At 44.0% G+C, this 24,096-nt stretch overlaps 1 protein-coding gene across 2 annotated transcripts in view; it reads left to right on the top strand.

Moving 5' to 3' along the window:
* The window catches only part of akap6 (A kinase (PRKA) anchor protein 6), a 130,965-nt gene that overhangs the window by 62,131 nt on the left and 44,738 nt on the right, over positions 1-24,096 (top strand). For both annotated transcript variants that reach the window (XM_034297391.1, XM_034297392.1), the window contains one exon: positions 20,002-20,141. In XM_034297391.1, coding sequence (XP_034153282.1) covers positions 20,002-20,141 — 140 coding nt within the window. The remainder of the gene's footprint in view (positions 1-20,001; positions 20,142-24,096) is intronic.

The raw sequence follows: 24,096 nt of genomic DNA, 5'->3' as shown, positions 1-24,096 counted from the left end.
CGTGATTCATCTAAATGTCACAGAGTATCAGATTAGAGGGGAGAGATTACAGCTTCTGGAGAACGTCTGGGAGCGTTCACATTGTCCCTGTGATTTTAACATGGCTTGAGTATTACTGTGGAATCGAGTAAAGCTGTGTGTTCTTCTAGGATTTATCCCAGCAGGCACCCTATTCTCTACATTAGTGCACTACATTTGAATGGATCTCTCTAGGGCCTGGCTGAAAGTTGCACCCTATATAGGGGATACAGTGCCAGTTGGGACAGAGTTCTGCTCTCAGGCGGCCGTGCTGTGTGATGCGTCTCTCCCAGATCTGTGGTTGTTGGGGCTAGCGGAACACAGAAGTGTAATATTCAGGAGCTTAGCAGGACGCTGCCTGTCACATTCCAGGGATGAGGCTATGGTCTCCGCCTCCAGGCCGCTGACTCTGTCGCTCAAGGCCCTGTGGATGGCCAAATGCACTGTGTTGACCACACATGGACACGTCCTGTACACACTGCTGGTCATTCACACACTCCTATGAGGTCAGGGGGAAAGTATTGGAATGGCCCATGGTGCACAGAGCAGTCCCAACACTCCTTCTAACTCCTCCTTCAAAACTCTCCTTCCCTACTCTCCTTCCCAAATCCTCCTTCCCACATCCTCTTTCCCACATCTTCCTTCTCACATCCTCTTTCCCACCTCCTCCTTCCCACCTCCTCCTTCCCAACTCCTCCTCCGTTTGCTGTAGTCATTCCTACTCAGTTTATTCTCACTCCGAGACAAAGGATTCTGCAATTTGAACCAAAACCAGCATGCAGTATATGTTGTCAGCCAGCCCGTCCATCCGGAGCTGGAACGTCCCATCCTCTCAGTAACCCCATCACTCTCAGTGATCCTGTCGTATTAGACCATGTTGGTTGGGGGGGGGGGCTCAAATCCAGTTAACCAGCTTGACAAAACAGCCCCGAGTCAGTGACCAAACGACACCCGGCACTTTGGTGATACGACGGACGCTGCCATTACCATGACGACGACACATCACATCACGGCTGAGTTTATCAGGTGTGGGGGATCCTACAGAGCACTCCCCACATCGCCCCGCAGTCATGCAATATCTGACTCCTCCGAGTGGGATTATTCAGGTCACCCAAGCACTGCCAGGTGTCAATGACACATACTTATGCTGGCCTGCCTACCTGCTTGTGTGTGTGTGTGTGTGTGTGTGTGTGTGTAAAAGCAGCGGGGCCTTATCTGCGGCCGCTTCCAGACAGCTTGTCCGCCCCGGGCCGCCATTTCACCCCAGCCACCCCGGCCGGCAACGGGGGTGGGGGATGATGGGAGGATGAGAGGTGGCAGGGTACGGAGGAAGACAGGACGGGAGCGGGCACACCGTTGTCATAGACGCCACCGCCATCATCATCGCCCCCCCCCCCCGGCTTATGTTAAGAGCTGGCGTGCCGCGGCAGAGATAGGCCGCGCTGACGTGCTTCACATGCCGCGGCCGGCAGGAGTATCACGGCAGTGTTGGTGTACCTAACCCCAGGTTATTGCCCGCAATTAAAGAAAGCGAACTGGCACCTTAAAGTATGACAGCGAGACGGCGGGGCGGACAGGTTCCCTGCCCCCCCCCTCCCCTCCCCTCAATCAGCCCTGATTCTGGGTAGATGTCCCCGGTTCCCCTGACTTCGGTACACATCCTGTCAATTTGTCGTGAGGTATTACTATGAAAATATCCAAACTTACAAGAAGGCAGTGAGGAGGTTGTCCTGAGGAAGGGCTTTCACGCTAACAGCGCACCGGTGTGTATCATAAAAGGCAGATAGGGAAGTAAATCGAAACATTTATGCGGGAATGCTCCGAGTTGAGTTAGTAAACTGCTTTTCATGCACCTTATTTTAGAGCATTGACGCTGTGTTGTCTCATTCAGAACAACTGCTGTATTTATCCACATCAGAATGGAGGAGTGTGGATTGAAATGGTACCCGATGTGTACTGTAGCAATCAATCAAATGAGTCCATCTCTCTTGGTATAATCTGCTAGTTTCACCTGTTTAACTCCTCAAATGAATTAAACTATACAGGTCTTAAGACTCCATATAGAAAATCGGACCCTTTATGTAGTGCACCTGCTGTAAAAGCACACAAAGATTCTCTAAATGCAATTTATGAAGTGAGTTAAAATGACGTACCACTTTAAGTGGCTATTGCCCAAAGGCGATGTGACAATTGAAATGCATAAAAAAAAGTTAATGGTGCTGTTTTTTTTCCACCCAACATTTTTCAAAGATTTAATTACAAGGATGATACAAATGAGTATGCAGAGGTAGTTTTTTTTCCTCTTCCTCTCAGAAACGCCTGCTGTCAACCCCCATGGTTTGAAAGGTTCAAAACTGTGGGTTGGTGCTCAAAGTAGGAGAATACACAGGGTGAAATGTGTTGAAAGCTACTGCAGCAGCTCAGTAAGAGTTGCTCCCTGAGATGAATGAACTCTGGCTGGTCCCTGCCACCCTTTTCGCTTCCTCCTATGTCCTGGGAGTCATGTTGTCTAATTCTGACATTATGTTACTGTATACTCTGTGCCCAGTCAAAACACTGTGTCTCGTCAACAAATAAACCGTCTGCCCCATCTCCTGAATAGCTCCCTGATTTCAACATAGCACCCCGCTTGCCATGGTCAAAAGGGGTGTACCGTGGTTCATGGGAAACAGAAGGACATTTCAGTTGCCGCCAATGACCGTCCGAGCGCTCTTGTCTGACTTCATTATATTTCTTAAATCTCTTCTCCCCTGGCTATGTTATTGTGTGCCCTGCCGAAGTGCGCTAGAAAATCAAAACCAGATTTTATTATTTTTTCATTTGTATTCTGCCTTCGACGCTTGGCAATCGGATCAAAGATTACCCAAGTTGCTTGCAAATAAAAGCAACAAGGAGACACTTTAGGCTGTAATTATTAGAATGAGTTTTCTTTTTTTTTTCTCTTTTTTTTGTTGTTGTCAAAATGCGGAACACTATTGGAGCTTATTAGTTTGATTCCCTTTGTGGTTCACGAGGTGTCCACATGTCAGGCCTGCTAATGCCTAATGAATCCTATCAAACTAAATACAATCAGCTCCAGTCTGATGGGCATCAGTAGGGATACGTGAACACAGTGTCAAGGCCAGGCTCTTGATATTGCTTGAAGTGAAGAGCTCATGAAGCCTTTGTGTTAGAGCGAAATGATTGCTTTATAATTTGTTGCCTGAATAGTACAGCACTGGTAACTTAAGACTAAGCCTGGTGCATGCTCAACTGGTCTGAAGAAACAATTATTGGCAAAGACTGCGCTTGCGGTCTTTGTACGGTGGCGAAACAACTGCCTCAATAACAAAATCAGAAAGATTTCTTCAAGGACCGTCTTCTCATCTGTGTGAATTGTTATCTAGATTTAAAGAAGGGAGAGTATTTCCAATATTAACAGTGTTTACTCAATACAATTTGTTAGGCGGGGAACAGGGAAATGGGAGTTGTCTAGGCAGCTTCGCTTGTGTCCCTCCTAACATGGAACTTTCTTAGACCACCGTCATCCAACTGGAATCCAGCAGTGTCAATATTATTCACAGACAGGGATTTCTATATGCCCAATAAAGCCCTGCCAGAGAGCGAGACAGAGCGAGAGATGAAGAAAGAGAGCAACCGTTCTGAGAGAGACAGAGGCCGAGAGAGAAAAACAGAGAGAATGCACCCTATGCTATAAGCCAAAGTAGACCGGTCTCACTGTACAGTATGGTTGCCATCAACTGCCTCTTTAATATTTCATGTTTTGTTCTAATAAAAAATGAAATGGTTAAACTAAACATGTGATTGGACTGTGGGAAGGGCGGCGAAAGAAACGATTGCTGTGGATCTTGGGGCCTTTGGCTAAAACTATGGTCCAAATGGCACCCTATTCCACATGTAGTGTACCGCCACTGAGTAGAACCAATAGGCCTCTGGTCAAGAGTAGTGTACTATTTTTAAAAAGTGTAGCGCACTTCTCAAAAAGTGAAGAAAAAGTGTGCGTTAATAACTGTATAGCTCTTCCCTTTCTTCTTCCTCTCTCATTGGTCCGTCCCACGTCTCTCCGGACCCAGTACTTATCCTTCAGTCAGTGTGGAATAATTGTCAATGAATATTTAACAAGGCTTCAGTGTGAAGGATTGGCATCAAATACTATACTGTATTATTAATATAGGGAAATGTAACTGATACACAGCAGAAAGTCACTGGACCACACCATTCAGCGGATTAGCAATTGGGAAAATGATGAAGCAGGTTTAGGAATAAATAAAGCGGGCCTGAAAATAAAATGGAGCCAGTGACTGATTGTCAGAGCAGCATAATGCAGTTGCTGTGCGGCAGGACAAAAGATGTCTTTGACATTCAATCAAACAGATAGAGGAAACATCGCTAATGCATTCGTCTCGCCCCAGCCTCAGTCAGAACTTTCAAGATCAAGTCCCCCTTTGCTGGAAGTATGCATGTACGTACACAGGTATCTACCTATCTGATGGTACTTCCTCTTTCTCATCTGAATGTTCCAACAGTTTTTTTTATTCTAATCAGGAGTGCTTATAGCCAATATGGTCAACATAAAACTGTCGGCAGTGTTATGAAATATGGGCGGTGGAATTACCTTACCGCTGTGGTGATTTAACATGCCTCACAGGTGAATGACAAAAACATGTTCCATCAGCCATTACTCCCTCCCTCTGTCAGAGTCCTCAATGAATGTCAGAGGAGCTTCAGATGGATCTTCTACCCCACATTCTCCCTCCCTCGCTACTTCTCCCTACCCTCCTCCTTGAAGTGATATAAAATTCTAATGTCTGCCCTCTGGTTCTCTCCTCCCTGAAATCTGGCCAAAGCGCTGAAGGTAAGATAGCTGCCATGCATGAAAGAGAAACGCACGCAGAAGGAAAAGAGAGAGGGACTCGGTTATGAAGTAACATTTTATTCCTCTGAGGAAAGAGAAATGACATCCAATGAGCCCTGTCTTCTGTGTTTGGAATTCATATATTCTATATGTTCTTCACAATACGGGAGACAGACAGACGTATAGGACAGCTAGAGAGACGGGCAGACAGACACGGGAAGACATGGAGGTTTTTGTTTCTCCGTTTTCACTGCGTTTTAGTTCTTTGATGAGCCATAATGATTTCTCCTTCGGTTTTATAGCAAGCTTTGACAGATGCTCCGAGTAGTAAAATGTTATTATTCTCACAAACCTGACCAGGGTGATTATACAGCTTGCTGTTTGTGCTCGAGTCGCTTTAATGCGGACAGGAGCAGGGAATACGCAGACGGTACTCTGGAAATGTATGTGAATACAACAACCACCAGCATCCAGAAGTAACATGACACCAGCGAACTGTATTAATGATTGTTTTGCATGAGACTGCCGCGCTACAATAGCAAAAAGAAATGGCTTGCTATAAACTCAGCTAGCAGAAGAGGGAGCAGTATTCTAGGGTAATGTTGACCTGTATGAGGACTATTGTTTTGCGCTTTAGTCCTGCGCAGCATTTTCAGATTCCTCTTAGTTGACGTATTAAAGGATTTGTCCCTGAATTCCCTGTTTTCCCCAGTCCTCCTTGGATGGGGGAAAAGTGTTATTGTCATCTTCAACACAGTTGGAATGTTAAAAACACTGCAAATACAAAGGCTTGTCTTGTGGATTATTTGTGATTTATGTTCCGGCTTTGATATTGAAAGTAAAGCGGAATGGTGTCCTTGAACACCACCGCAAGGAAAGGAAAGAGACGCCTTTGGGAGGAGACGCAGAATAAATGGGCTTTATGTCAGGAGAGGAGGTGTGTTTTGATTCCTCCCTCTGGTTGCTGTGGAGGATCAGGAGGAGTGGTTGTTCAGTTTTTGGCCCTTGCTAGAGCTTCTCCTTCACCTGGGCCTCCTCTTCCTCAGATTCAGACCTGGGGTGACATATTGTTTGTTTGGCTGCAATTACTGAGCTTGAGGGACAAAATTGAACCAATGGAAGAGTAACAGAAGTGCAAATCCAGTTTGTCTGGTATCCCAATAACACCGGATGGAATATCTGACAGAAAAATCTGGCCAATCTTGCTTGTAGTCACCCTGCACTAGAGTGTGTGTGTGGGGAAAGGCTGTCCAGTGGATCTGCTCTGTGCATTGGTCGTACAGTGTTTCAGATCTACTGGTAATGTTGCTTATTAGTTTTGATTAAAAAGCTCCTTGTGTGTCTCTGGAAACATCTGCTGGTTTGTTGTCGCGCTCCTGCAGAGATGTTCTGTTGGAGTCAAAGTTTCCTGGGAATCTGGTTTCTGTGGGGCTTGGTTGGTCCTCCCTCATCTCTCAGTTTATACTTTATCTCTCTGGCAGTGAGAGTGTGCTATATGGGTTTATTCTGCCCGGGCATTGTTCTGAATCTTAAAGCCCTATTTATTAGATGCCTTTGCTTTCCCAAACAGCCAAGAGAGCAGTCTGTGATTCTCTCCACAACAGGCAGTCTCCCATCCATTCTTTCTTTTCTGACACAGTCACTGTTAAATTACACTTAATAGCTCAGAATTATACAAAATGCCCCGTAATTACCTCTAATTTCCTCCAAAGTGTTACTTTTTTCCCCCTACCACCCATGAGGTAAATAAATGAGTATGACTGATCTGATTCTCTTTGTTCGGAGAGACTGCATGATGATGGATCTGTGAGGGCTTTCAATTGGTTGGCTAATTTGATTTGCTTTTCTCAGTGAATTTTCAATGATCCACCCCGGCCATCTTTAAACATAATTACTCCACATCACATTAAATAACAAACACTTCCCAGTCCCACGCAAACTTCGTCCGTCTATTTCTACACCCCCCCCCCTTCCCAAATAGTCCTCATACCTACACATATGCAGGCAGTATGGGTATTGTCAACCCCTTCTCACCCGCATCCCCACTTTCGGCCGTAACGGAGCCTGCTGAGAAGGTCCATTTGGGCCATCTCTCCGGGTTTCTCATATGAATTCACTTGTAAATCATATTTGATTTCATGCATAATTAGTTTGTCCATCAGTATGCCGTCGTCTGCCCCCACGCTGCTCCGCTATCAACGGCATCGCACAGGTCTGATGACACTCTCCTTCGGCACAACCGCCAATATGCATTAGAAGAATAGCGCGGTTCCGAACCGCTGCCCAACACTAGCTGCATGGAAGTCATTCCATTTCCCATCCCGACTCTAGTGGCTGTACCTTTAGAACAGCCCAAATCACCAAGACTGAATATTCAACCGCAGCATTGGCAGCTTTCAATTTGGATGGACTTCAGCTACTCTCCTGCTCCAAGGATTATCCGGCGGACTTAATTATGCTTTAAAATGATGTTTTAATTAAATATCAAGGTAGGCAAAAATGGCTAGGAAAATAATGAATCAAACATCAAAAAAATTAAACAGTTGTGGGTATTTCTGCGTGGGGCAGCAGAAAAGTGAGAAGCCTTATTTAGAGTCTCTTAGAGATTCAATCTAATTTAATTCTCTCCCCCCTCTCTAAATAAACAGTTCTAAAACCTTTTTCCATCTGGGGAGAGAGGAGATGATAGAGGTAATCAATATTTCTAGCATTTTAATTAAAACCGTTAGTGGAATAAATCCATTTAATTATCAGTTAATGAAATACAAGGTCATTTACCTGACAGCGACTTTGAAGGTGGCTTACTGGTTGGAATGAGCAGAGCAACGCGGTGTCAGGGCCGTTTAGCTGCTGTCAATTGGCAGGTTGAGATTCCCCTGGCGGGTTAACCGCTGGTCGTCCGGGTTGGCTCGTGGTTCGGCCCGCTGCCGAGGAGGAGCGGGATTTAACAAGGATATACTGTAGCTATAGCACTTCACCCCCTCTCAGAATTCAGATACAGGCAGACACCCACAAGCACGCAGAAACGTACACATACACACACACGTGCAGTGTTGATAAGGCGTCTTATGAAAATCAAGGTTATCAGATCCTGTTTATGTCTGTTATTGGGAGATTGCTCTGAGAATACCAGGGGGCTACAGTAAATGTTATTTCTAGACCTGTCGTATTCTACTTTTGACTTCTTACAGTGAAGAGAGAGGGATTTCTTCCTTTAAACTGAAGAGCTTCAAACAGAGGTTTAAACGTGACATATTTAGCCAAAGCTAAGCTACTAGCTTAATCGGAAATCGAACACAAATAAATAGACCATTTGTTTGAGTGCCCCGTCTCTGAAGATGTGCATTTTTTCTTGTCCGTTGTAAATATGTATTTTAGAGATTTGGATTCATGGTCATCTTACCGTAGGTTTATAATATTTAATCTCTTCCTTTCCTTAAATCTGGTGGGCATAAAGGTTGTCCTGAAAGATTGAACAACACTGCCTCACCACCACCACCACTCGAGCAGCTACAGTAGCACCCAGAACCAACGCCACTATCTGTAACAAATACAACAAATAATGAATAGAGCGATACCGCGGAGCAGAGGAATGGAATCTAACTTGGCCTCAAGCACTTACCTGGAATGTGCATATAATGGGCCCGGGCATTTGTCATTGCAAATGGTTCTGGAGTTTTGTCCTACTGTTAATGAAATAGTAACTCTGCCCCATGCATTACGTTCCAGCATTATGCATCGATCTTTAGAATTGCTTTATTTTTCTTATTGCTGGAATCAATTTCTTCCCTGTAATTGCCAAGAGCATTTAAAACCAGTTGCTCCCCAGTATTTCTGCCTTTTTTCGCATTTCTTCCCTTTGTTGTCAATCCACCGTGGCAGGCACAGCTATAAGAGAAGTGCCTTTGGCTGAAGGAGCCAGGAGACGTTAGCGTAGTTCCATCTAATAATTAGTGAAGTAGCATTGTCTTTCAATTCATCGGATGGATTTCATGTGCAATACACAATACAGCTCTTGATTGGAATCTAGTCAAGTGCTATGAAGTGTGTGGGGATTTCTAGACCCCGCTTTAACCAGACGTTTGGACATTATGATGCCTGACCTGCTGCCAAGATACCGGTCAGAGATGGTCGGACGGACAGACAAACAAACAGACAGATGGACAGAAACTCACTCACCCACAGTGTGATTCAGGTAGTATTGTGTTACAGAACATGCCCGCGCTCTCAGCAGTTGATTGCATCTTGCTGGCGCTTTCTCTCCATGCATTGGCACTGATGTTATGGGCAATCTGCCGACCACTGTGTCTCAGGGAGAGCAACCGTGAACATATCGCCAACCCCGATATCAAGACTTGATCAAAGCTTCTTCCTGCACCTGTTGATGTGTTTCTTTTTCTCTACAATTCACTTAGAAAACCTTCATTCCTTTCATCCAACAGCACCTCTAAAACATTCATTTCATCTCCCGCAACTCCAAACTAGGAATGTTGTTGAGCAGCTAACTCCAACACCAGCTTTTCTCTGATTTAGAATTAAGATCAGATTTTTTTTTATGTTACTTAATTATTTCCTAATTAGTTTGCATGTTAATTAAAATGGTGGCTAATGTTAATTACCTATATTAATGGATTCTCAGTGTAACACCTGCCTGAAGCGTTTGGCTCCGTTTAAGAAATATGTTCATCTGAGCTGTTTTCTGGAAGCCGCAGTTCCGCCTATCCATGTTGAAAAGCGGCGTGGAATTGATCTACGGGGGAGGGGGTGGGGCTACCGCATAGAGCCTGTGAGAGATATCTGATTTCTGTTGCTACTAAAGATAGCAAGTTTTGCAACAGTATGTTGTGTGTTTGAGAAAATTATACACATTTATTTAAGTGCTTTGCAATACACTAAATGAATGCCTCATTAATGGTTGTTGTTCATTTGTTTATACTACTTCAACTTAATTTTCATTGACTCTTATTGGATTTAAGATATTCCAAAATTAAACACATGTCCTAACGGTGTGTAATTGCCCACATTAACAAATGTTTATTTATATGAGGACTTTAATGATGTGAGGACATTAATGATTCATTCACATGCTGGTTGGAACTATTGGATAAACAAAACTGTCAGACTTCCAAATGTTGAATGAGGCATGTGTAAAACTGCTTACATTTAGCAAGTCCATCCAGCACATGAAAAGAGAATTACTACAAACCAGACCGTTTTAAATAGATGGTGACTAGTATTCTGACTGAGTATTAGATAGAAAATGATGATCACAAAATCAATATAACCCCCACTTTACTCATCTATAGTTGTGTGTGTGTGTGTGTGTGTGTGTGTGTGTATGTGTCTGTGTCTTTCTCTCTCTCCACTCTCACTGATGTGTCTGTCTTTCCCTGCTCTCTACTGCTGTTTAGACTTCTTGGAAGCCAGGGATCAGCGATTAAATGTCACCTTTCAGCAACAACATTAAATAAGAAGCAGCAATTTATCTCCTAGCAATTGCTAATTTCACGCCCTGATAAATGTTGCAGGAGCTAAACCTTTCAAACTCCCCTAAGATATTTCTTAAAGGTGCAGAAGCATACGTAGGTAAGGTAACGGATGTATTCTGCAGGGACTTTGCCGTCAAGGTCTCAGTCATGTGGGGACGCTGCTTAATAAGCCAGCCCAACTCTTTGCCGTGACTTGCTACGTCCACGTTTCACCTCACCATTTTGTTCAGCGTGCGTCCTGATGCTAGGAGGACCCTAGTCAGTGCTCAACCTTTCTGTTATATCACTGTGCTAAACAAGAAGTGTGAATTAACTCTCACTGTCTTCCAGAAGCAACATGGACAATCAATCATATCAATCAGTCAATCAAGTACCTTCGGTTTTCCATAGCTAAGTAGATGTTCTAGAAACAATATCAGTAGCATGCGGCTACTGTAAAGCAGTGACAATCCCATCTACGTGAGAATGAATGAAAGATGCCAACATGAGAACACACAATGGTCTAATATAACAGTTATTTTTGGCAGTAAAGTCTCATGATTCATACTGGTAGACCACACTACATATTAGATCCAGACATTATGGCCAGTGATTTCAAAGTAATAGTTTTCAAATGAATTTCATGTTTTCCAATGGTTCCTCGGAGAGCCCCTGTCTTGAAAATGATCCTTTACAACATATTTCAACTGGAAACTTGTATAAAAGGGAATTCAATTATATTTGTTGAAAACAAAGTGCATTTAATTCCACAGTATCACTCCACTATCGATGATCAGTTTTTCAAAATGGTTGACTATTCCAGATAAGGGTTGTTGCTTATTTTGAAGGTGAAGCGTCACTGTTGTACGTGTCCATTTATTAGATGCGTAAAATAGAATCCTCAGCCGTTCACAACTCCAGGGTTCCGACCTCACACAACTCCCAGCTTAATTTGTTTTCTGAGTATGCCTCAGTCCTTCTGTCCATTCATCCGTCCACTACTTTCTGATAGAGCCAGAGCATAGCACAATAGACAAACCTGATGGGAGGCATTTCAAACAAGCCAGTGTATGTTCTGGTTGTTTTGAACACAAGTCGCGGGGGGTGGGGTGGTTGGTGATGACTTCACACAGATTTCAATCTTGCTGGGATGCCTCTTGCATTCAGAGAGGACGATAAAGAAACAAACAAACCCAGCGTTATGTCATGTTGCCTAAATATACAGTTTAAGAGGCTTCCTCAGACCTTCAGTTGCACCATTCCCATACCAGCTAGTGTTCACCAGAGGCACATATCTCCCCTCGTTAAGTTTATATTGTTCCCCAGCTGGTTCAAATGAGACCAGTATCCTGTTTGCATTGAAGCCACAAAATTCCCCTTTCCTTTTTATTTTTCTTCCCTGTGTACTTTTTTCTTTTTGGTCTCAGAAGAAAGACAAAGGGAAAGCTGTTGTTGCAGAATTCTGTTTAGATTTTTTGATTCAAATGAATTTGCTGTTGTTTTTTATTCGAAACATCTGGGCCTCCAAATTGCCCATGGACAGTCTGTGAGTCTCCCCTCAAGTTCAGCTCTGCCTTCAATATCACAGATTTTATACTCATGGCTTCTCTTATGCATTATATTTGCAGATGGCATTTATATTCTATTTGATTTGTATTGGACTTTGAGGGCTTTGATGCAATTACCCTATTTTTTTAATATTTTTTGCAGAGATTAGACAAAATGAAGGAGATCTTTCACATTGTATACATGCCTCTTTGTACTGCATGATAACTAGTTCTGTAACGGTCCCAGCCTGATGAGACTTTTCCGCTTCGTGTTTTCTGTTTGTCCTTGACTTGTCTTGTCCTTGTATGATCCTTCCTGTTCTTGTTTCAGTTTATCAGTCTATTCCTTTCACCTGTGTTTAGCCCCCACCTGTTTCTGTTATCCTTGTTAGCCTGTTTATTTAGTTCAGCCATGTTCTCCCAGTCCTTGTCGGACATTGTCCCATGTCTACGTTTTTCAATGTATGTGGTGAGGGGTTCGTTTTGGTTTATACCTTTTGTTTCATTTAACGGTTTCAAGTGCTCAGTGTTATTTTCAATTAAAAACCCACAACATCGACTGCCACTCTGCTTGCGCCTGGTTCCTTCATTCTCCACCACTACACCAACCGTGACAGAATGACGACCTAAAAGGAACACGCGAACAAGCAACAAAAACCCGCTATGGCCACAGGGATAACTACCTGTGGCCGTGGGAGAAGCCGGAGACGCCAGAGGAGGAAGCTCGGCATCTCTGTGATTATTCTGGCTACTCCCCTCCGATTCGTTCGACGAGAGAGGAGTACACCTGGAAGGGGGACTGGGGATCGGCGTCCCTTTCGTCGGACATTTCGGAGGCGGAGTACGAATACGGGGTACATGATGAGACGGAAGGGGTCCTGGCATGGGACCTAGTACGGTGAGTGCTGGTTCCGGCCTTCCCAGAGGCTGGCAAGGCATACGAGGTGCCCCCACGTTCCCCAACCCTAGGTCCACGGCCCTGGAGGAGACGACGACGGAAGCAGCATCACCAACCCGCCGTGAGTCAGCCCCAGGACATTTTTCGGGGGTGGCTGTGGGGGCAAGCGGAGGCCCCCAAGGCACAGCTGACACCCCCGGAGAGGTGGGACGGCGAGCCCTTGCTGCCTCTCACATGGGGGGTGTTAGAGGTGCCCAAGGTAGGCCCGGTGCCAGGTCCAAGGCATTGGGCAACGCCTCAAGCGGGGCCTGAAAAGGCCCTCCTGGCCTTTGGAAGGTGCGAGGACTGGCCCAGTTTCCACAACCCGCCGTACCAGTTCTCACCAGGGACTTGGGGAATACCATTGACCCAGGTCCCTGAGGCACCAATGGCAGCCATCCCAGAGGAGCCATGTCCTGGCGGCGACCTCTCCAGTCTCGGCCGCTCCGCCTCCCGACATTTTGCAACTCAAACCTTCAGCTCCCTTCACAGATTTTCTATGGGATTAAGGTCTGGAGACTGGCTAGGCCACTCCAGGACCATAATATGCTTCTTCTGGAGCCACTTTGTTGCCTTGGCCATGTGTTTTGGGTCACTGTCATGCTGGAATACCCGTCCACGACCCATTTTCAATGCCCTGGCTGATGGAAGGAGGTTCTCACCCAAGATTTGACGGTACATGGTACATCCCTTTGATGCGGTGAAGTTGCCCTGTCCCCTCAGCAGAAAAACACCCCAAAGCATAATGTTTCCACCTCCATGTTTGACGGTGGGAATGGTGTTGGGGTCATAGGCAGCATTCCTCCTCCTCCAAACACGGCTTGATTTTGGTCTCATCTGACCACAACACTTTCATCCAGTTCTCCTCTGAATCATTCAGAAGTTAATTGGTAAACTTCATACGGGCATGTACATGTGCTTTCTTGAGCAGGGGGACCTTGCGGGCGCTGCAGGATTTCAGTCCTTCACGGCGTAGTGTGTTACCAATTGTATTCTTGGCGACTATGGTCCCAGCTGCCTTGAGATCATTGAAAAGATCCTCCCGTGTAGTTCTGGGCTGATTCCTCACCATTCTCATGATCTTTGCAACTCCACGAGTTGAGATCTTGCATGGAGCCCTAGACCGAGGGATATTGACAGTTATTTTGTGTTTCTTCCATTTGCGAATAATTGCACCAACTGTTGTCACCTTCTCACCAAGCTTCTTGGCGATGGTCTTGTGGCCCATTCCAGCCTTGTGTAGGTCTACAATATTGTCCCTGACATCCTTGGACAGCTCTTTGACTTGGCTATGGTGGAGAGTTTGGAATCTGATTGATTGCTTCTGTGGACAGAGTGTGCTCCTAATCTCAGCTCGTTACCTGTATAAAAGATTGAGAGAGGATGAAATATGTATTTCACTCATTAAAATGCAAATCAATTTATAACATTTTTGATATGCGTTTTTCTGGATTGTTTTGTTGTTATTCTGTCTCTCACTGTTTAAATAAACCTACCATTAAAATTATAGACTGAATTTCTTTGTCAGTAGGCAAACGTACAAAATCAGCAGGGGATCAAATAATTGTTTCCCTCACTGTACCTGGTTGTTCATTGTACATCTTTTTAATCAGCTTAAATCCATTACTGTTTATAGGTACATGTAGATATCCAGCTGACATGAAGATTAGATAGGTCAGTTATTGATTGTAGAATCTTCAGAAATCTGGAACATATTGTTAACTTCTGTACTGTATACATCATGCACACATGAGTGAAAATGTAAAAGCCATTTCTGGGCTTGTTACAGTTACGTAAAGGTATTATCATGCAACGTTGTCCATTAACCATTGAGGATTTTGTAATTTGTATTAGAAAAAAGCTAAATTGTTAACTTGTGAATTTTATGTTTGTCTTGTACCTATCAAAAAAAATCTGTGTGTATGATTTTGGCCCTCTATAACCAAAGTTGGGCCCAATCCTCTCTCAATCGGTTATAGACTGGTCAGATATCCGGAGATTTCTCTGTACGCAAGGGACAAGGCTGCAAATCCATGTTGGATGGCTGTGATCTTCAGGCCCTCAGACAGCACTGCATTAAAAACAGTGGAAATCTCTAGTGGAACTTACTGCATGGGCTCAGGAATACTTCTGAAAACCATTGTCTGTGATCACAGTTTGATGCTGCATCCACAAATGTAAGTTAAAACGCAAAGAAAGGAAACCATACATAAACAAGATCCAGAAACTCCTTCTCGGGGCCCAAGCTCATTTAAGATGAACCGAGGCGAAGTGGAAAACTGTCCAGTGGTTTTGGGAATCAGAGGAGAGGACCCTTCCGACTTGTTATCAGTGGACAGGGCAAAAGCCAGCATCTGTGATGGTGTGGGGGTGCAGTAGTGCACATGGCTTGGGTGACTTGCACTTCTGTGAAGGCACCATAAATACTGAACAATAAAGGCTGGTTTTAGAGCTGTCTTTTCCAGGGAAGGTCTTGCTAATTTCAGCAAGACAATGTCAAAGCTCATTCTGCACGTATTACAACAGCAAGGCTCTGTAGTATAACAGAGTTCGGGTGTTGAACTGGCCTGCCTGCAGTCTAGACCTGTCACCCACTGAAAAACATTTGGCGCTTTATGAAACAAAAACTACGACAAAGGAGACCCCAAACTGTTGAGCAACTGAAATCAGATATCAAGCAAGAATGGGAAAACATTTCACTTTCAAAACTACAGCATTTGGTAAGTTCCCAAACACTCTTATGTTGTTAAAAGAAGAGGTGATGCAACACAGTGGTAAATATGCCACCGTCCCAACTTTTTTGAAACATGTTGCTGGGATCAAATTTAAAATGGGCATGTATTTATCCAAAAACAAAATTTCTCAGTTTCAACATTTGATAAATCGTCTTTGTATTATTGTCTGTTCAATATGGGGATTATATGATTTTCACATCATTGCATTCTGTTTTAATTTAACATTTTACATAGCATCACAACATTTTGAAAACATAGGCAATACAATGGTCAATCACAATGGTGCCATACCTGCGACATGTTCTACAAAAATGTGTATTAACCCAATAATACAGTGAAAATTTTAACTGACATTCTTCTACAGAACTGAAGATGGGGGTGGGATAAAAGTAAGACACAGATGACACAGAAAGCTGCTATTGCTCCATTGCCCTGACCTCAGACTGCGGGGCGAAAAAACCCACCATCCCCTGTGGACCCGACCCAGAGCCCACAGCTCATAGACTACATTGGAAGGTCAAATCGATTCAGTATTATAATTCAGGAAAACTTTCAGAACCACGAGCGAGGATGTATCTATTGATTTCATCTATGAGCAACGATCTACATGAAAATACAAGACTTTATCCCCCCCGTAGACGAGACATCATCGTTTCACCCTGGTAATCCTACTGCATTACGTCCAGATGGGCTTTTTTTGAAGGTAGTGAGCGCCTGGGAGCTGCGGTTCTGTACAGCAGCGCATATCCTCTATTGATGTCATTGTAGAATCTTCTAGTCTGATCTACGAGAGCCAATAGCAGAGCCTGTGTTTGAAACAGCGTGTGAAGTGTGAAGGCAAAGGGAACAGGTGATGATAGAACCCTGTCTACTTGGAGGCGTGTTTGATTGACAGTCACACCAGCAGGGGTTACCCCTGGAGATATCCAGTTCTAGAAGGAGATACGGATTTCTGAGGCCCAGTACAGTAAATTGGCCCTGGCGTGTAAACAAAAAAAATACTAAAATGACTTGATTCAGCAGATTCTCATATCTGAATCTGCCCTCTCCGCCCCTAGTCAGACCTAAGTATTCATCAAATGATCCAAATTTATATTGATTCCTTTCCACATTAGCAGTTTAAAGGCTGGAGAGGAGTGTTTTGACAGAGTGAGCGAGTGTGCGAGCAGTGCAGTTTTGAATGATTCTGTTTGAAATAAGAATACAGGATGCAGAACCCTGAATCCCCCTGTCTGCATATCTGAATAAGCAGAAGTTTAAACAGGCTGGAGGGGATTGCAAGAAAATCAAAACCAACCATGCCGTCCGCAGTTCACAGGGTTGTTCTCTATAGAGATTTCTCTTGGCAAATCACTGCTATAAGAATTTCATTTTTTTTCTCCCTGAAAATAAGTCATATCAGGAGGTTGATGGAAATAACTGTGAATGTGCTGTTAAAGTGTGCTTTCTCCATGTAAACCGTGAACTGTCTCATTTTTTTTTGCACAAGTGTACGAAATGATTACAAAGGATTCCTCTTCATTTTAAGACTGGAAGGAATTGTTGCTCTTACTACTACGTAACGGTAGACGTGGTCTTCTGTTTGTGTCATGTGGGGCATTGATTACAACGTTCTATTTAGGACATGTAGAAGCAGTTTTGGTATATATATTATAATATAGAATATATATATACACTCACCTAAAGGATTATTAGGAACACCATACTAATACTGTGTTTGACCCCCTTTTGCCTTCAGAACTGCCTTAATTCTACGTGGCATTGATTCAACAAGGTGCTGAAAGCATTTTTTAGAAATGATGGCCCATATTGATAGGATAGCATCTTGCAGTTGATGGAGATTTGTGGAATGCACATCCAGGGCACGAAGCTCCCGTTCCACCACATCCCAAAGATGCTCTATTGGGTTGAGAACTGGTGACAGTGAAACCAATTTGAAATGATTCGAGCTTTGTGACATGGTGCATTATCCTGCTGGAAGTAGCCATCAGAGGATGGGTACATGGTGGTCATAAAGGGATGGACATGGTCAGAAACAATGCTCAGGTAGGCTGTGGCATTTTAATGATGCCCAATTGGCACTATGGGGCTTAAAGTGTGCCAAGAAAACATCCCCCACACCATTACACCACCACCACCAGCCTTCACAGTGGTAACAAGGCATGATGGATCCATGTTCTCATTCTGTTTACGCCAAATTACCATCTGAATGTCTCAAGAGAAATCGAGACTCATCAGACCAGGCAACATTCTTCCAGATTCCAGATGCAAATTGTAGCCTCTTTTTCCTATTTGTAGTGGAGATGAGTGGTACCATCCGCCTCAAGGTTGTGCTTGTTGTGTCAAAGTTGCTCTTCTATCAGCTTGAATCAGTCGGCCCATTCTCCTCTGATCTCTAGCATCAACAAGGCATTTTCGCCCACAGGACTGGTGCATACTGGATGTTTTTCCCTTTTCACACCATTCTTTGTAAACCCTAGAAATGGTTGTGCGTGAAAATTCCAGTAACTGAGCAGATTGTGAAATACTCAGACCGGCCCGTCTGGCACCAACAACCATGCCATGCTCAAAATTGCTTAAATCACCTTTCTTTACCATTCTGACATTCAGTTTGGAGTTCAGGAGATTGTCTTGAACAGGATATGGTAGGATATCATCATGGTATAGGTACATAGCTATGTAGATATGGTAGGCAATCATCATGGTATAGGTACATAGCTATGTAGATATGGTAGGCAATCATTATGGTATAGGTATATAGCTGTGTAGATATGGTAGGCAATCATTATGGTATAGGTACATAGCTGTGTAGATATGGTAGGCAATCATTATGGTATTGGTACATAGCTATGTAGATATGGTAGGCAATCATTATGGTATAGGTACATAGCTGTGTAGATATGGTAGGCAATCATTATGGTATTGGTACATAGCTATGTAGATATGGTAGGCAATCATTATGGTATTGGTACATAGCTATGTAGATATGGTAGGCAATCAACATGGTATAGGTACATAGCTGTGTAGATTTGGTAGGCAATCATCATGGTATTTCCTAGTTAACAACTGTAGCCTCAATCAGTTTTCATCAGTTGGAAATATAACATGCGTTAATGTTAGTTTTTGAAATACAACTGAACTACGCATCCGGCTAGTCTGCGGAACAAAACCTAACCCTTATAACTCCTAAAGCAGACTCCTTCAAGGTCCTTTAATCTGGGAAGCCGACCAAGTCATCTCATGTCCTGCTGCATTCCTTGAATGATGCTCTGTCGTTCTGTCTGTCCTGTTCTGTCCTCCAGCTCAAGGTGGCTGCTGCTAAATTGCTTTTGTCTATAGTCTGCATCAGTCATTATTGTGTGTGTAAGCATCTCCAATGGGATTGGGTAATTAGGATCCTGACACGGCGTCCATGTGCGCGCTGAGTGAATCAGAAATGAAGGCAAATGAAAGCAAATTCCTTTGAGGGGGGAAGAAGAAGGAGAACTCGCCGCCACAGTTGCGCTCGCTAATTTTCTTGAAGCTTCTAGTTAGGTTCAATTCATTCATCCCAAATGAACAGTGTGGCGGGGCTGGATCAGAGGGTTTCATAACACACACACACACACGCACGCAGGCACACGCAAATGAATGGGAACAAGAAAACCGAATGCATCTTTCTGTTGATTTACTTGTTTATTATCGAGTGTGCTTTTGATTGAGGAGCCGTTTGCATTCATGGAATTGTTTGACCTTTGTAGAGGCATCTGCAAAATTGACAAAACGGTTTTGACGGCACACAAACAAAGACAGTTTATACAGTGTTAAGGAGAAATGAGGAAAACCAAGCCGGGTGGGGGTGTCATCCGTTGGCATAACATTGGCTTCATCTCCATACATTTTGTATGCAATTACGAATTCACTGCGAGGCTCGCACAGCCTTCTGATTGTCTGATGCTCAGAATCACGGATCCTAACAGAAGCACTTTGGTAATGTTGCCTTATGGTGAGATTTGATATTCCTACAGTAGAGCGGGGCTGTGCGTTTGTCTAGTGGCCAATCTGTTGGGCTCTTGAGCTTGTCCATCATCTTTAATGCATTGGACATCTTATTCAAGTAACCACAAATCTCATTCTGCAATATCCGTGACAGGCGTTTGGATAATGCTAATAACGAATGTTGTGTTTAGAATTATACACTCATATCCACATAATTAACATGATATCTGGCAATATACAGAACTACCTTTGTTTACAAGAATGTCTTTAGTTTCCCATTGCCGGGTCTCGTTCAGTAGGTTACGCCGTTGCAGAATGTTCTCAGTTATTCTAAAACGGAACACCGCGTTGTGTTTCTTATCGACGTTGTCCAGGTGGTCCGTTCCCGTTTGAGTCAATTTATCTCTGTTTACGGCCTAATGAACATGAGCCCGACGTGTCCTTTGATGTATTGTGTTATCAGGTGGAGTTGCTGCAGAGCCACCGGGAGGCCCAGAAGGATGCCTTGGCCCAGCTGAGCCTCAAGCTGAAGAGCCAGAGGTACTGCACTGGCACCAACACCAGGACCGGGAAAGAATACGCACAGATGTCCAAGAACAACAGGTGAGACGCGGCCGTTGACCCCCACGGCCCACAAGCGGGTAACAGCCCACCACTAGGTCTCTTTAACCAGTCCTGGAGGGTTGAAACATTTCTGATGTGGGGAGTTAATCAGACTCACCTAGTGTCCCTGATCCAAATCAGTCGCATGTTAAAAGGATGAAAACCAGATGCGTTTCAGGCCTCCGGAGGCTGACTTGATCAGCACTGGCCTATTGGATGAATCTGCTCATTTTAAAAACATGAGCCTTGTCTGAATGGCTGTACTGGGAATCTATATATAGTAGCACCTTGGGTATTCAAAAGGGATTGCTTTATGTTATGTGAAATTAAGAAAATGTCAGGATATGACCACTGTGACCACTATGACCACTGTGACCACTAAGAGGTATGTGACCCCTATGACCACTTTGACCACTGTGTCCTTTGTGACCACTTAGGCCTCTGTGACCACTGTCACCACTATGGCCACTGTGACCACTATGACCACTATGACTTCTGTGACCACTGTGACCACTATGACCGCTGTCACCACCTTGGCCAGTGTCACCACTGACGCTCTGTGCCAATCCAGAACCTGCTTGAAAGACAAAAATAAATCTCTTTCCCTCTACAAGAGAAGTTTGTCACTTCAAGCATTCTGTTTATTCACAGTGGAATGAGATGTCACACACACTTTAATCATCCAAGCCGGCCGTTTTTAACGCAGTAATCTGGCATGTACAGCAGAATGCGGGCTCCGCTCTTTGTTATGGTCCTACTGGCCGTTTCATGGCTTATTTTGAGGGTTTCTATTCCCCACTGGTTATCACCAACACACAGGAGTTAGTGAATCTGCACACAGTAGTGTTCCACTCACTAAGAAAAGACTTACACACTTGGTAGAGTGGGAATAGGAGAATCATGGTTGTTATGTTGACGGTAAACAGGGGATGGTCACAGATCTATTGTTGACTGATGACTGTACCAATACTACATGAAATCCAATACAAGTTTTCTGGACCTTCAATCTGTAATAATTCTGCATTATGTAATTTGTAAAATGTCTAAATCAAGAAGGACCAATATTCATTTGTCAATGTTAAAGGATTATTCAACCGTAGATGGATCGACATAGTTCTTCCAATGGTGCATCTCTTTGGGTAGCAGAGGAGCCTGGTAGACAGAGATATAAGAGGGTAAGCTATCAAACACACTGTGTCTGTGGAAAGATAGCCTTCTATTTATCAAATTCCAGCCATTCCAATGTGCCACCACTGGTAGAGAGGCTACCTGGCTGGGTCTCTGCTCCCCAGACAGTTGTGCAGCAGACGGAGGCAGTGAGACGGCCTCAGGAACCCCAGACCTAGCCGGCTCTCCTCCCTTGGCTTGAATCAAGCTTCCTTTTAATCCTTTTAAGCCTCTCAGTCTAATGATTTATTTTGTGGAAACCATAATGATCCTTTGAATTTTAATGATGGCTGCCTGCTCTTTGATTCATTGTTTTGACTCTTTGGCCCTTACCTTTGCATGGAAACAATGTGTTCAGAAAGGAGCTGTTGAAATCTATACCCAGGGCTACCTTTTCTCACTGCATGCTTGGCTTGACACCTTCACTATAGCCACCACTTACAACACCACTACTAATACCACCACCAATACTACTTCAACTAACACCACCTTTACTACTGATACCACCACTTACAACACCACTACTAGTACCACCACCAATACTACTTCAACTAACACCACCATTACTACTGATACCACCACTTACAACACCACTACTAGTACCACCACCAATACTACTTCAACTAACACCACCATTACTACTGATACCACCACTTACAACACCACTACTAGTACCACCACCAATACTACTTCAACTAACACCACCATTACTACTGATACCACCACTTACAACACCACTACTAGTACCACCATCAGTACCTCTTCAACTAACACCACCATTACTACTGATACCACCACTTACAACACCACTACTAGTACCACCATCAGTACCTCTTCAACTAACACCACCATTACTACTGATACCACCACTTACAACACCACTACTAGTACCACCATCAGTACTACTGGTACTACTACTACAAAAACTAACAAAACCGCTACTCCTACCACCACCACAACTATTGCTACCACTACTACTACCACCATTACTTCTCTGTTTGGCTAAAGCCCCATCCCAGCTGTACTACTTTTGTCCAAGGCACTACATAGGAAGTAGGTTACAATTTGATCTGTAACAGCATCATACTGGCATCAATGTTAGATGTGAAGTTCTGTCATTAGTAGAAGGCAAGATTAACACCATAAATTAAACAGGCCTTTCTATAAAAGTGTCACTTTAAATGAGATGTGAGGAGTGTCAATAAGGCATCCAACCTTTCCTTCCCATAGCTCAGAGTGACACAGCGGCTGTGGTGATGGGCGCTAGTGATGAATTAGGTACAGTAGCGATGCTCTCCTATCAGCCAGCAAGCACCCCTCTGACTGGAGGAGATTGATGTTAAATGGATTTGAAAAGAATAGAGGGAAATGCATCCATTTGGGAAGCTAGCATTTCTGTCAGCCAGAGCAGGCCGTCGCTGTGGTTAACAGGGTAACATTTAACGCATGCCTACTTTCCTCACGGCGAGCGAATGATCTGGGAAGAGGACGTCTGAAAAGGGAAGGTTTGAGGTTTGGTTTAGTTGAGGACACCACGCAGGCAAGCACAGTAAGTGTTTTATACACAACCAGGGCAACTGACAGAGAAAGATTCTGACAGTTCAAAGAGCCATAATGCGGCTCCGCCAAATGGATCCTGCTGTGTGAGACTTGATTTTATTCCCATATTTGTTTGTGTGTTTAGATGCCCGCAGAGATCGTGTTCTACAAGCTTTTCGTTTTGTGCAAGCAGGGGAGAAATAAATAAAGAAATATTGTCGGAGGAATATTGTAAAAACATTTACCTGTTAAACTTACAAAAGGCGTAATACAGCATCCGTATAATGAGCAGTGAAATGTAAGCCTTTGGGTGGCTTCGTTCGTGAGCTTCACTTTTCTCATGCATTACTATATTCCGTCTCTCCTGTTTTGTTATGAGCAATGTCTTCTGTATAACAAGGACTAAAATATTCATATTTTCCCCCAACGTCATTTTGTTTCATCAATGTCTTCTTGAAAATGCAAATACATACGGCTCCGCTGTGCTTGTTGATATTACATACACCATGTAGTACTTAGCCCAAACTCAATCCCGCTTCTGTGTTAACTTTGTTGCCGCTGTAAATTGAAATGAAGATGGCGTGTTGTCCTGATACATCCCTCCAGTATGATGGTTATTTATGTAATCTCATTCATAGTTGTTCCTTTCTTCGGGGACAACTCAGCCGATTGCTTTGTGAGTGTGAGGCAAGGGGAGGGAACACCATCGCCGGCCTGACAAAACTGTCAAAGTGTCCAGAGCAGCACGGGCCAATCCCGAAACAATTTGAACCGCTAATGTTTATAAACATGTAGCCACCCGCCGAGCCTAAAAAACCTAGCCGAAGCCCTGACAGAAATGTGTATATGTGAGCAATTGCCCTTGTTCTTTTCATAAATATTTGATGTTATTTCATGTCAGGAGCTGGGGAGGGGGAAGGAGGGACGGGGGTGTGAGGGGGGGGGGGGGGGGGGGGGAGGAGGACGAGTTGTCATGTTTAATTAAGATGTTTCTGTGCTGTAGAGACACTGTATGTGTCAGTCACCAGCTGAGTCAGAGATCCAGTATGAAACCCTGTTCACTGCCCCTGAACCCAGCACTCCACTACTAACGGGCCAATAGTAATTGCCACCACTTGTCAAATATTCCCTCTGTCAAGTATCTTGCCTTTCAGTACACCTTTTCAACCTGACGTTAAGCTGAGGAGGCGATGGGTGGAGTGAGGTTTGTCAGTCACTGCTTTCTGTGGGAGATTTCACAAGGGAGTCA

This window comes from Esox lucius, chromosome 15 (genome assembly GCF_011004845.1).
Source record: "Esox lucius isolate fEsoLuc1 chromosome 15, fEsoLuc1.pri, whole genome shotgun sequence".
In the NCBI taxonomy this organism is placed as follows: Eukaryota; Metazoa; Chordata; class Actinopteri; order Esociformes; family Esocidae; genus Esox; species Esox lucius.
Note: the sequence above shows the minus strand (reverse complement) of the source record. Positions and strands in the feature narration are given on the sequence as shown.